Source organism: Nannospalax galili, unplaced genomic scaffold, assembly GCF_000622305.1.
Source record: "Nannospalax galili isolate Female #2095 unplaced genomic scaffold, S.galili_v1.0 scaffold383, whole genome shotgun sequence".
In the NCBI taxonomy this organism is placed as follows: Eukaryota; Metazoa; Chordata; class Mammalia; order Rodentia; family Spalacidae; genus Nannospalax; species Nannospalax galili.
This window is the reverse complement of record NW_008351346.1, coordinates 4,123,469-4,136,350: the sequence shown is the minus strand read 5'-3', so window position 1 is coordinate 4,136,350 and position 12,882 is coordinate 4,123,469. Positions and strand designations below refer to the sequence as shown.

Genomic DNA, 12,882 nt, shown 5'->3' with positions numbered 1-12,882 from the left:
TATTGTTCTATGCCACCTCTGTCATACAGTATTCTGTAAATAGGTGGGACTTTTGATTCTGTTTTTGAGGTTAATTTGCCTAACTTCACTTCAATAATTCTGATATTAACATTATACGTTTTATAATACTTGAAGACCTGGCAAGACAGATCCCTCCCTTCACCATATTACTTCTCTATGGGATGACTCTGGCTTTTATTCACCTCTATTCTTTAGAATTGCCATGTAATGTCTCACCAAAAAAAAAAAAAGATGGCATTTTAATTGAAACTATACTTAATTCATTAGTTAAGGGAGAACTAAATCTTTACAACAGAGGGCCTATACACAAATATGAGGATATCTTTTAGGTCTTGATATATTCCAGCAAAATATTATCATTTTCTACATTTTATACATTTCAAATCAGATTTATTCTTATGTACCTGTTTGCTATAACAAATAATGCCATATTTTAAAAGTGCTTTCTAAATGTTTATAAGGATGTACAGAAATGTATTATTTTACTTTTAGTACTGATGCCAGCTGCATCTTAATTTTATGGATATATATAAATTATTTTGAGTATGTAGACAACTATATCTGTGCATAATAACATAATCTCACTTATTCCTTCCTAAATACTATGGTTTCTATTTTCCTTTCTTCTTGTTTTTAAAGGAAATGTCTGAAAACTTTTCTCATTAATACTTCCCAAGGTTAAGGAGATGGCTCAGTGGATAAAGTGCTTTCTGTGCAAACATGAAGACCAGAGTTTGGATCCTAGGATTCAAACTGGGTGAGGTTGATGTACCTGTTAATCCCAGCCCTGGGAGTACGGGAAAGAGACTAGAGGATCTCAGGGGCTCACTGGCCAGCTGATCAGCCAGTCTCACTGAAATGGTAAGCACCAGGTTCAGTGAAAGACCCTACTTCAAAAAATTAAGGTAAACAGTTTTAGAGGAAGACACCAAACATTACACTCTGGCCTCCACACATGCATGCACAGACATACACACACACAGTACACACACATACCCCATACACATACAGAATAGATTTGGCAAAGAATTTTGGTAGATGTCTTTTGTCAGATGGGACATTCTAAGACTATTTCTAGTTTTTCTTAGAGTTCTTATCACGCATAGGTGTTGAGTTTTGCCAAATGGGTCTTTCCCTCTATTCTACTAACATGCTTTTCTCCCTTGAGTCTGTCAATGTCAATGACATTTATATTTTTTTTTTCTAAAGTTAAATTGTCCATGTTTTCCTGAATAAACTTAACTTGGACACAGAATGAATAGCATTTAGTGATTTTTACATACTGAAACAACAGTCCTTCCAAGATTAGAATTCATCTGTTAAATCATATGGCTGTGACATTTTATTAGAGTATTTAAACCACTGCTTCAGTTATTCTATTATAGGAAATAGAGGCTTCCTATGTTCTAGTGAATTACGTTTTTACAGGAAATTTGTTTCTAGTTTATGTTTTTAAATTTATTGTTACCCTTTTAAACCCTACTGGTCTGCTCTAACTTCACATTTTGATAACTTTTGTGCCACCCTTTTCTTGATTGACCTCGCCAGAGTTTTATATCATAGCTCCTGTCTTCCTTCACTAGAAATTACTTGCTGTCTAGCCTCAAATTTGTAATCCTCCCACATCTAAACTCCATGAACGCCGAGATTACAGTGTACACTACCATGCTCAGTTTTACCTTTTCAAAGAGCCAACTTCTGCTTTGTACCAATCACGTCCTTTAACACATCTTTTCACCAATGCTTATTACCACTTTCCTTCTATTTTTCATGTTTGTTTATTTTCTTACTAACATGTTAGATATGTAGTTGCTTAATTTTCAGTCATTCTTTTCTTATTTTTTCTGTATCTACAACGTTAAGTATCAGGGTTCAGTTGTTATACAGAACTTCAATAATTTAGTTCTGAGAAGTTAAGAGACTCCTCTATATGTCTCTCTCTCTCTCTCTCTCTCTCTCTCTCACTCACACACACACACACACACACACACACACACACACAAATAGTGGAGAAAAAGTATGATTTGTCAAGCCTTTGAAATTTGAGACTATGGCTTGGTCCTTTACAATTTTTCATTTTGTTATTACCATGTGTATGTTTGAGGAAGTGTGTGTGCCACAGTGCATATGTGGAAGTCAGAGGACAACTTTTTGGGAGTCAGTTCTCTCCTTCTACTGTGGGTTCTGGGGATCAAACTGAGATCCATCAAGCTTGTGCAGCAAGGACTTTTACTCACTGATCCCCCTTTATCATTAAAAAACAACCCTTTTGTGTTGGACATGAGATTTAAAAACTCCATTACACATCTACAATGGAACCTCTACACCTAAGGCTCATGGAACATAGCAGAACAGGGAGCAGAGAGTAATAATGCATTTCTCAATTCTCACCAGCAAAGTTTCCTCATACAACAGAGGGTGATTAACACAGAAGTCCACAACTGGCCAAGGTGTAAAGAATAAGAGACTGTAGCATGTGTGTCCCTGGATAGGACTCATATTAAACATCACCCCCTCATGGCTCAGGGACCACTGTGGAAGAGAGGGTGTAAGGATTTTAAGAGCCAGGGTTGGTGCATGAACATAAGGAAACAGTCTTCCAGGCCTCTGGGAACTTGTTCATATGAACTTGCAGCAATGTGACAGCATGCACAAGGCCTTTGCTGAATCAATCTGGCAAAAACCTAGCATAGAACTGGGGAAATGAGCAGCAGGCCCCAATCTTAGCAGAGGAGCTTTTGGCAACTGATTATTGCTGGGTGAGGGAAAGTAGATCTTTAAGGGAGTGAATCTAGATAGGTTGACTAGATGCCAGGGGATGAACTGGAGGATACACTGAGGGATATCTGGGATAGCTGGGTATAAAAGTTTGACTTAACATATATGATAGAATAGATGAAATCTGGTAAGGGGGCTGTGGAGGGGTGTGGATGGGGGAGGGGGTCTAAATAGGATTAAGATGATGAAATGCACAAAAATTTAATGAAAAGATACATTGAAAAGAACAGTCCATTAAACAGCTAATTTAAAAATTCAAATATTTTATGTATTTATTTTTTTACTGTCATTGACTTACCAATATGAACCTTTGGCATGTTTGCATATTTCCTATTTTTCCTTATTTTTTAATAATTCTATTAAGTCTTCAAAAGGAAAAATAATCACTGATTCTTATCCTAAACATTTTTCTTTTATCTCAATATAATTATGTCAGACTTGAGATTAGCCATTTCTCTGAAACACTAAATGACATGAATAGGCAGATGATCCTGTTACACTAATAATAATTTCAGTAATTTCATCTTTACATAGATCATCCAAACTAAAAGTCAACAATGAAACCTCAGAGTTAAACTCCTCCATAGATCAATTGTTAATATCTGCAGATTAAGTACATACATTTCTTCTCAGCAGCCAATTGAACCTTCCCTAAAATGAATTTGTTACAGGTCAGGAAAAAATCATAACAAGTGCAAAAGAATCAAAATAATTATTTGAATCTTATCATACCTTGATGACAAACTTTAGAAATTAGCAATAGAGGTCATAGAGCGTTCACAGATACTTAAGAGACTGAACAGTACACTCTTGAATTGTTAGTCATTGATGAAATCAGCGGAAATTTTAAATCTCCTTTAATCAAATGAAAATGATAGCACAGCTTAGCAGAACCTTTGGGATGCAGGTATGCAGCTCTAAGAAGAAAGTGTATAGTTACAAGTGCTGTCATGAAAAAAAAATCAGATCTCTAATACCTAATGATGCACCTCAAGATCTTAGAAAAATGAAGACAGGCCAAAGCCAAAGGCAGAAGGTGGCAAGAAATTAAAGATCAGAGCAGAAATTTATAAAATGAAGACTAAATGATAAGTGGAATAAAAAAGTTCTTTGAAAAGAAGACTGGCAAACCTCTATTCAAACTAGCCAAAGGAAATAGAGAAAACACAGATTAGTAAAATTAGAGATGTAAAGGAAACGTTACAAGGGTTGTCAGTCAAATAAAAGCCCAAAATGAGACAGATTCACTACTGAATTCTGCCAAATATTCAAAGAAGAGCTGACACCAGTACATCTCAAACTGTTCCACAAAATAGAAAACATGTGAAGCCATAATTACCCTGATAGCAAAGCCAGATGAGGATACAACAAAAGCTATAGAACAATTTCCCTGAATATAGACACAAAAATTCTCAATAAAATACTTCCAAACTTCTTTTAAAAACACATTAAGATAATACACCATGACCAGCTTGGTTTCATTTCAAGCATTCAAGGTTGGTTCAACATACACAAATCAATAAATGTAATAAAATGCATAGACTTAAGAGCATGATCACCTCAATAGAGAAAAGATCTTTGATAAAGTTCAACATCCTTTCATGATAAAAGTCTTTAATAAACTAGGAATAAGAGGAACCTAACAAAGATTTTACACACACATACACACACACACACACACACACACACATGACAAACTATAGCCATCATGTAGAATACTGTTCTCCGAGCATGATTTGGCTATTGCTCTCTTGAAACTGCCAATAGCCATCCTTACCCACAGGAGACCTAAACAAAATTAGACTCATTAACTTTGGGAAGGGGTTCTTCAGGTCCTGCCTCCTCCAAGAATTTATAATTAACTTCCTAGGACGGAAGGGTTTGCCATGCCTTATCACTCCAAAGGATTTGTAGATAGTTAATAGTTGCTAGGGGGAAAAGGCTCATGTGAGACACCCCCCTTCCAAGGATTTATATGAAGTTAACAGTTGCTGGTAGAGAGGTTATTTTTTTGTTATTTGTTTTTGTTTTCTTCTATATTGCCTATTCTCCTGTTAAGTAACCCCTTAGCCATGTTCCCACAAACAAGTCCAGTTAAATTCATTGGTTCATGCACAAAGCTACATTTGAGTGGAATCCTTTTTTTCTGTCATTAGTGAGCTATCTGGTGTGAGGAGCTGTTTTGTTCATATCCCCTCAGAAAAAGTTCATAAAAACATCATGCTAAATAGGAAAAAATCTGAAAACTTTTCCTTTGAAATGAGGAACAAAACAAAGATAAATTCAGTATACTGCTAGAAAACAGTAAAGCAAAAAGAAATGTAAGGGATAGGGATAGGAAAGTAAAACATCAAATACTATGTGCAGGTGGCATGATCCTACACTTCAAATACCCTAAAATCTCTGCTAGGAAACAGAGACCTGATAAACACCTTCAGCAATGTAGCAAAAACCAACCAAAACCAACATAGAAAAATCAACTTTCTGTGATGTTACAACACTCGCTGCTTTTGAATACAGCTACTGTTAAACTGAAGTTAGAGGGAGCAGAAATGACTGTTAACCAGACAGCCAGTGAAAATACCAACTGATACCTACTTTTCTCAAAGAAAATTAGTGGTAAGGAACAAAAACGTCTTCACCACGTCTACCTGAGTACTTCATAATGAATATCTTTGCCATCCATTACATGTCATAAAAGACCTGAGAAAATCAGTTTAATCAAGAAAATGATTAATAAAAAATCCTTCGAGTTCAGTGCCCAAAGTCTTTTTTGAAGAGGAAAAAGGGCTCTAATTATACTAATAATATGATTTGGGGATTTTGATAGTTCTCTTAAAGATAAACTATGCTACTAAAATAAATCTCTGTGGCCTACTCTGTGTGTGTGTGTGTGTGTGTGTGTGTGTGTGCACATTTCAGAAATACAATACTATCACTAAAATTTTTAAAAATATAACTTTAACAATTAACAAGGGGATGAATCTAAATGAACACAGAACAGGACTTAGGCAACTGAAGCCATGGGTCTGAAATTCCCCTCCTATTTCTCAGTCAGCCCAAATGTTGTTACTCTGATTGTAAAGAAAAGTTAGTTTCAAAGCTTAGATATGAAGTCTTGCAAGAAAAATATGCTTTTAAAATATAATATATAAACTTACAGCTTATGGATTGTTATTAGTTTGAAGATCTAGTACTGGCAATAGTTAAAAGAGAGACGGAGGTAGTAAGAATATTAAGAACATGGTCCTGGGAATCAGAAAGACATAACTGAGACCAATACTTTCTCCATTTAGGAATTATGTGACACAAGTTTAGGTATGCATATATCTATTAGGGAATAGTATCCATATAGTAGGTACTCGGTAATTAGTAAAAGAGTATGTTATTTAAAAATAACCTTCAGAGTCTCATCACATCAAGTAATTGCACTTAATCAGAGGGACCTAGGTTTGGGGTCAGATTTCCTGATTTAGAATGGTGCTTTTGCCACCTTGATGGGTAGTCATGGATTGTGGTTCCAAATAAAAAGTTTGTTTTATAGTATCCATATAGTAGGTACTCGGTAATTAGTAAAAGAGTATGTTATTTAAAAATAACCTTCAGAGTCTCATCACATCAAGTAATTGCACTTAATCAGAGGGACCTAGGTTTGGGGTCAGATTTCCTGATTTAGAATGGTGCTTTTGCCACCTTGATGGGTAGTCATGGATTGTGGTTCCAAATAAAAAGTTTGTTTTAATCCACAGAGGGTATATAAAAAAAAACCCCACCAAGATTAAAAGCATTAGCCAGTTTAGGTCATTTACAGAGTAGCTACCTGACTGGATATGACATCTATTTTGTATATGTAAAGTGCTTTATGGCTCTATGGACCTGGAATTCAGTCATGAATCTAGCCATGTGATTGGGAGTACACTACATAAGCTCTCGATCAAAGCTTTATTTTCATTAAAAGCTAATTTTCTTAGTCATTTGCAACGCAAATGTCTCTAGTACATAAGAATGAGGTTAATACTATTTTAGAGCCTTTCACAACAGATATGGATACTTAATAGCTTTATTGTAGGGAAAAGAATGATCAATTTATAATGTTTACAAACACTGAAAATGCCAGTTTTGTTCTAGAACTTCAAACCTTAGGGACATACCAATAACACTACCAGGAAGTATAAGTCTTCAAGAAAAGAAAACAAAAACAAGCAAGAATGCCAAGATCTTCTCCAACCACAATTATTTTTAATCTATGAAATAGTTTCTTTACAAATTAAGTAGTTTTTAGAGGAGTGACCTTTACCACTGATGTGATGTTTGTTTAGTATGACTATAGTCAGAAGGAATTTGGGCCTGATATTATTTCAGAAATTGCAAGAAGTACCATCATTAAGAAAAGGGAGATTTGTACCCATCTTTTTGGAGCATGTAAGATGAGAGTGAAGTCTCGCAGTTGGAGAATCTGTGGATATTGCTGGAGGAACTGGAGATGCTTTCTAGCAAGCGGGTAATCCCTCTTCCTCGAACACTACTGTTTGGGCCTGAAATTTTCACCCCAGATGGGTAATAACCTAGGATATTGGAGATAAAATAAAATAAATGTAGGTATGTTACGTTACTGTAAAGAAATTTCAATTCACTGACGCAGACTACTGCAGGTCTATCACTAGGCATAGTTTAAAAGATCATGAAGAGAAGAAAAGGCAAATGGCCAAATAAAAATGCTTCCTTTTATTTTTAGGGTAAGAAATCCTAACTGAAGTATTAAGTACTTGAAATTCCACGTAACTCACTTTTGAAGTTTTTCGTCTCCAAAAAGATGTCATGTTGAAACTATAAAACTATAACTATAAGAAAAACAGGGTTTCTTTATAAATGTTCTAAACAAAAGTCTGAGGAATAAGTTATATTCTATTAGTGGTAAAAATATACATTCAAATTGTTTAAAGTGCTAATTCCAAACGAAACACCCAATTCAACAAGCTCCTTATATCCTAAAGCTAATCTAAAAGTATCTGTTTAAGTAGCACACCCTGAGGGATCTTTGTAAGGTTTAAGGCCATAACCTTAAGGTATATTCTTGTAAAATTTTAAGATGCTCACCAGTAGATGTGTTTGATCTTTGTTCCTGATTGTAAGAGTTGAAATGGCAGAATCCTGGACTCTCAACCCTTAGCTTCTGTAATGTGAAAATATTAAGAAAAAAATTGTTATTACTTACCAATTATTGAATAGACTAAGTTAATTTCAAATCACTTACTAAAAATTTCAACTAACACCTGAATATTCTTCCATTGTTTGGTCAACATTTTCTATAAAGGAGAAGAAACAGAAGACTTTGCAGAGAAATTAGAAGTTAGATGGTTAACAAAAGGTATTCCTCTTTTGTTCTTTAAAAAGTTAAGATTATGGCATCTTTCTTTATTAGGAGTGATTCCAGGACAGGGACAGCAAAATGGGTAAAGGTGCTTGCTGCCAAGTCTGATAACCCCAAGTTCTATCCCTGGAACCCACATGGTGGAAGGAGAAAACCAAGTCCTCCAAGTTTTCTGATCTCTACATATACACTATGTAAATATTCTAAAAAAGAAATAAAGAAAAAAAAATGATTCAGAACATCAGGAAACCCTAAGAATGTAAGAAAGAGTAAAGTCACTGTAGCTATGCCTTGGTTATTAGAGAATGAGATCTAATACATAAACAGACTGATTTCAGATAGGACTACAGACCATTCAATTCAAGGAGGAGTAAAAGCAGAGAATAAAGGTAGAAGCAGATGGGTGATTTGGAAAGGATATGTAGACAATCTATGACTACATTTGGTTTCCTGGAAAAGTGGAAGCATCAGTTCTGTGTAGAGGAAAAAGTGAGGGAAGAAGTGATGGAAATTCAAAGGGAAAGAATGAGTGGGAAATTAATCGGATTGGATAAATGGAGACTGCCAGGCAACATCAAGGAGTCAATGAAGCTTGTTATAATTAAAGTTTAATAAGACTAGTCAGCATGGTGTGCATTTCTGTGACTGAACCCAGGGCCTTGTGCATGCCAAGCAAGTATACCCCCAGCCCTTATTTAAGTTTGAGACTAAATGGTTTCACTCAGCTTCCTAGGCTGCCCTCAAACTTGCTACATGCCCATGCTGGCTTTTGAACTCACTATGTAACCATCCTTCCTCAGCTTCCAAAATGGCTGAAATTATAGTTGTCTGCCACCACACCTGGCAGCATGGTGGCTTTGTTCTAGTCTCATTTAAATTCACAAGTATAAGAGCAGAGTGGGTGAAGAGTTAGGTTTAATCAGGGTTAGTCTGTCAACCAAGTATGATGAAGAAAAGAGGACCAATGGAGTTCACAGTGAGTGTAATGCAGTAGAAAAGATAGACTGAAAGTTCTAAGTTGGGATGGCAGAGGTGAGGGGTGGAGATGGTAAACAGTATAACAAATGGTACCCTTGGGTTGTGCAATGTAGTGGCTCTGTAAGGGAACATGAAATCACGTAGCTATAAATGAACTATAATTCACGGCAGAGGCCTAAGAACTGTTGGGACTGGGGTGCTAGAGGAAGATGGTAGTAGTCAGAGAAGAGGCTGTTTGAAGTTAAGATTATGGAAATAGTACCATTGGAATATAGGATATGATCACTGGAGTAGGGATTTATATGATCTAAGACACTGGTGGAAGGTCATTTAAGGAAATGAGAAATCAGGTAGCTGGAGGGATTACAGAAAGGGAAAGGGAAAATAGAGAATTTTTATGAGAAAACTGCTCTCCAGTCAGTGTTGCTAAAAATAAGGAATACCAATTGGTGTGTCTACTGATTTCCAGGGTTGTTCTCAGGTACTATAGCCTGGATGGCATGAGTTTCAAAACCTATGGATTTTAGGAAGAAAGTATGAGTAAGTCTAGAAGCTAAAACCAAAGATAACTACTTCAAATGTAGATCAATAACAAATGAGGGAGAAAAAGACACTATCCTTTGTAAATACCAACAGAGAAATGGTGTGCTTCAAATGAAATTAGGAACAAAAAAACAAACTTTCCCCAAGAGGTTAGACACATCTAAGATTTTGCTGGTAACTGAGGTTTCCTTACCTGGTAACGCCCTGCATCCAATACAACCATTTTGGGTGTCACACTATTGCTGGTCTCATAATCTTGGAGTGGTACATGAGCTCCTGTGAGCTGGATTCCAAAGAGAGTGGCCAGAGAATTACTGATGCAGTATCTTTAAAGAATAAAGAAGGAAAATCTCACTACAGGAATCTCATCCAATTCACCCTATAAGCATTCATATTTTAAATTTTTGAACAAAGAAAGCATTTTAGAGGAAAAAAGAAAAAATCTGGAGACTCAGAGGAGATGGAAACAGCAGAATTCCAATCATAAAAGTTATTCCTGGTAAGCAAGCTTCTGATTATCAGAAAAAATTTCAGGTTTGCTACAAGGAAATGGGAATGAAGGTAAGGATCACTAGGATTCTCAAATGTTTAGGAGAAGGTAGAAGCAGAAATGAAACTACAACCATAAACAGCTAATCCTCAGAACTAGCTACCATCTGCCTGTCAAGAATCACAGGAGCACCAGCTTTGGGGCTTGTTAGTTCTGTCAACTTGACTCTGTCTAGAATCATCTGATGGGAATGCCTCAGTTGAAGAAGTGTCTAGATAAGACAGTGCCCAAAGGGCCAGTCTGAACTGTTAGTTGATAGGAGAACTGAGGCCACTGTTTGCGGCACCATTCCTCCAAGGCTTCTGCTTTCAAGCTCCTGCTTGAGTTCCTGCCATGTCTGGAGGCGTAAGACAAATCCTTTCTTCCCCCAAGTTACTTCTGGTCATGGTGTTTGTCACGGCAACAACAACAACAACAAAAATCCAAACCAGACCTGGGCTGTAGGTGCTTTCATTACAAAATGTGAAGAAATGACTTACATTTCTGGTATCTTTACAAAGAGGTGATGTCCTTAATGCTAGTAGGGAATTCACTCCTATCAGGGTCCAAGAAGAAAAAAAAAATCTCAAATATTTCTGAAGATTCACTCATATTGCTCAGGAGCAACATGGACAGAAAAGAAAGAAACACAGAATCCATCCTTGCTTTCACTGGAACTGCAGTGAGGAAGGCGAAAGACATTCATCTCAGCTGCCAAAACAAAGAAAGCAAAACTGGCCCAAAAGAATCCACCACAGAGTACAGCACTGATGAAGGAACGCCTTTCCCTAACTTACGCGATTTTCTTGCAAACAGCTAAAGCACAGAAGAGAATATCATTTTCTTCATGCCATGTGCACCTGTACAAAAAGAATAGACTTTAATATCCTAACAAGTGGTTGAGAATGTAGCTTAGTGATATAAAGGCTTAGATTTGAAGAAAATAAAGGCTCTAACTTAAGTAACACTATTTAAGGATTTTATATGCCAAATTTTAACTTACCAAAGATTACTTAATAAAAACTAATACTATTAGATTTTAATTTATTACATATGTGCACACATGCATGCACACTGTGGAGGTCAGGGAACAACTTGCAGGAGTCAATTCTCTTATTCCATCAAGTAGGTTCCAGGGATCAAAATCAGGTCACCAGGCTTGTTGGCAAACACTTTATCTATGAGCGATCTCACCAGCCCTCAAAGATATTTAATACAGTTTTAAATATAGAGTTTTAGGGACTAGAGAGATGGTTCAGCAGTTAAGAGTACTTGCTATTCTTCCAGAGGACCTGGGTTTGGATCCCAGCACCCATATGGCAGCTAACAGTCATTTGTAACTCTAGCTCCAGAGTATATGATGCCTTCTGCCCTCTGCAAGCACTGCATGCATGTGTTGCACTTATATACATGCAGGCAAAACCATCCTATGCATTAAAAAGTTCAATATAGAGAGTTTTCTGCCAGGTGTGGTAGCACATGCCTTTGATCCCAGTATTCTGTAGGCAGAGGCAGGTGAATTTCTGTGATTTTAAGGCTAGTCAGTCTTGTCTCTATAGTCTGTTCCAGGTCAGCTGTGGCTACAGGGAGACCCTGTCTCAAAAAGACCAGAAAAAAAAGTTTTATTACCTCCACCAATGGAAAGTGATGATACTGTGCAAACTACACATAAACATATAGTTAAATTTCACCTTGAAATAAATGAGGGTTGTAAAGGGCTGTAGTTATAGTAGTGACGAGAGATACTGTGCATTCATTCACTGAGCACTTATGGAGTGTACACTATTTCCCACATACTGATCTAGGCACTAAAGACACAGTACTGAATGAAAATACTAGTTTCACAAAATTTAGTAGTGGGGAACACAGATCAAAAAAAGATATACGGCTCCTGCCCTCAGGTATCTCTTGGAGTAAGTCTACCATGCAGCCCCCCGTGCCTTGACTCCCCCGGCCTCATTCGCCCTTCCATCTCCCCCGCAGTTCTCTGCTCCTGGTTTGGGCCCTGCGCCATTCCTGGTCTTGGGTCCCCAGACACCTGGGGAAACAGTGCTGCTTCCTGATCCTTTATGCCCAGGCCAGCTTGGTGCCTTCCTTGGGCTCCAGGAGCACTGCTTCCACGGGACCTGGCCCCACCCTCACCTCTCCCTGCTTCCAGGACCTACACCACTGGCTAATTCTCCTGGCCCGCTCTCCTGCCCTCAGGCCTCTCTTGGGGTAAGTCTACCACGCAGCCCTCCCCGCCTTGACTCCCCCAGCCGCGCTCACCCTTCCATCTCCCCTGCTGTTCTCTACTCCAAGCTTGGGCCCTGTGCCATTCCTAGTCTTGGGGCCCCAGACACCTGGGAAGCCAGTGCTGCTTCCTGATCCTTTTCACCTGGACCGGATTGGTGCCTTCCTTGGGCCCCAGGAGCACTGCCTCTGGACCCGGACCCGCCCTCACCTCTCTCTGCTTCCCTGGACCTGCACCACCGGCTAACTCTCCTGGCCTGCTCTCCTATCCTCAGGCCTCTTGGGGTGGGTCTATCACGCATCCCTCTGTGCTTTAACTCCCCCAGCCACATTCACCCTTCCATCTCCCCTGCTGTTCTCTGCTCCTAGTTTGGGCCCTGTGCCATCCCTAGTCTTGGGGCCCCAGACACCTGGGGAACCAGTACTGCTT

At 38.0% G+C, this 12,882-nt stretch overlaps 1 protein-coding gene across 1 annotated transcript in view; it reads right to left on the bottom strand.

Moving 5' to 3' along the window:
• Window positions 1-6,819: 6,819 nt before the first annotated feature.
• Window positions 6,820-12,882, bottom strand: part of Mael (maelstrom spermatogenic transposon silencer) — a 47,336-nt gene continuing 41,273 nt past the window's right edge. Inside the window, exons 9-12 of the mRNA XM_008848250.1 lie at window positions 11,018-11,080; window positions 9,885-10,017; window positions 7,897-7,972; window positions 6,820-7,364 (exon numbers count right to left, since the gene is read on the bottom strand). Of these exons, the coding sequence (XP_008846472.1) occupies window positions 7,183-7,364; window positions 7,897-7,972; window positions 9,885-10,017; window positions 11,018-11,080 (454 nt within the window). The 3' untranslated portion in view covers window positions 6,820-7,182. The remainder of the gene's footprint in view (window positions 7,365-7,896; window positions 7,973-9,884; window positions 10,018-11,017; window positions 11,081-12,882) is intronic.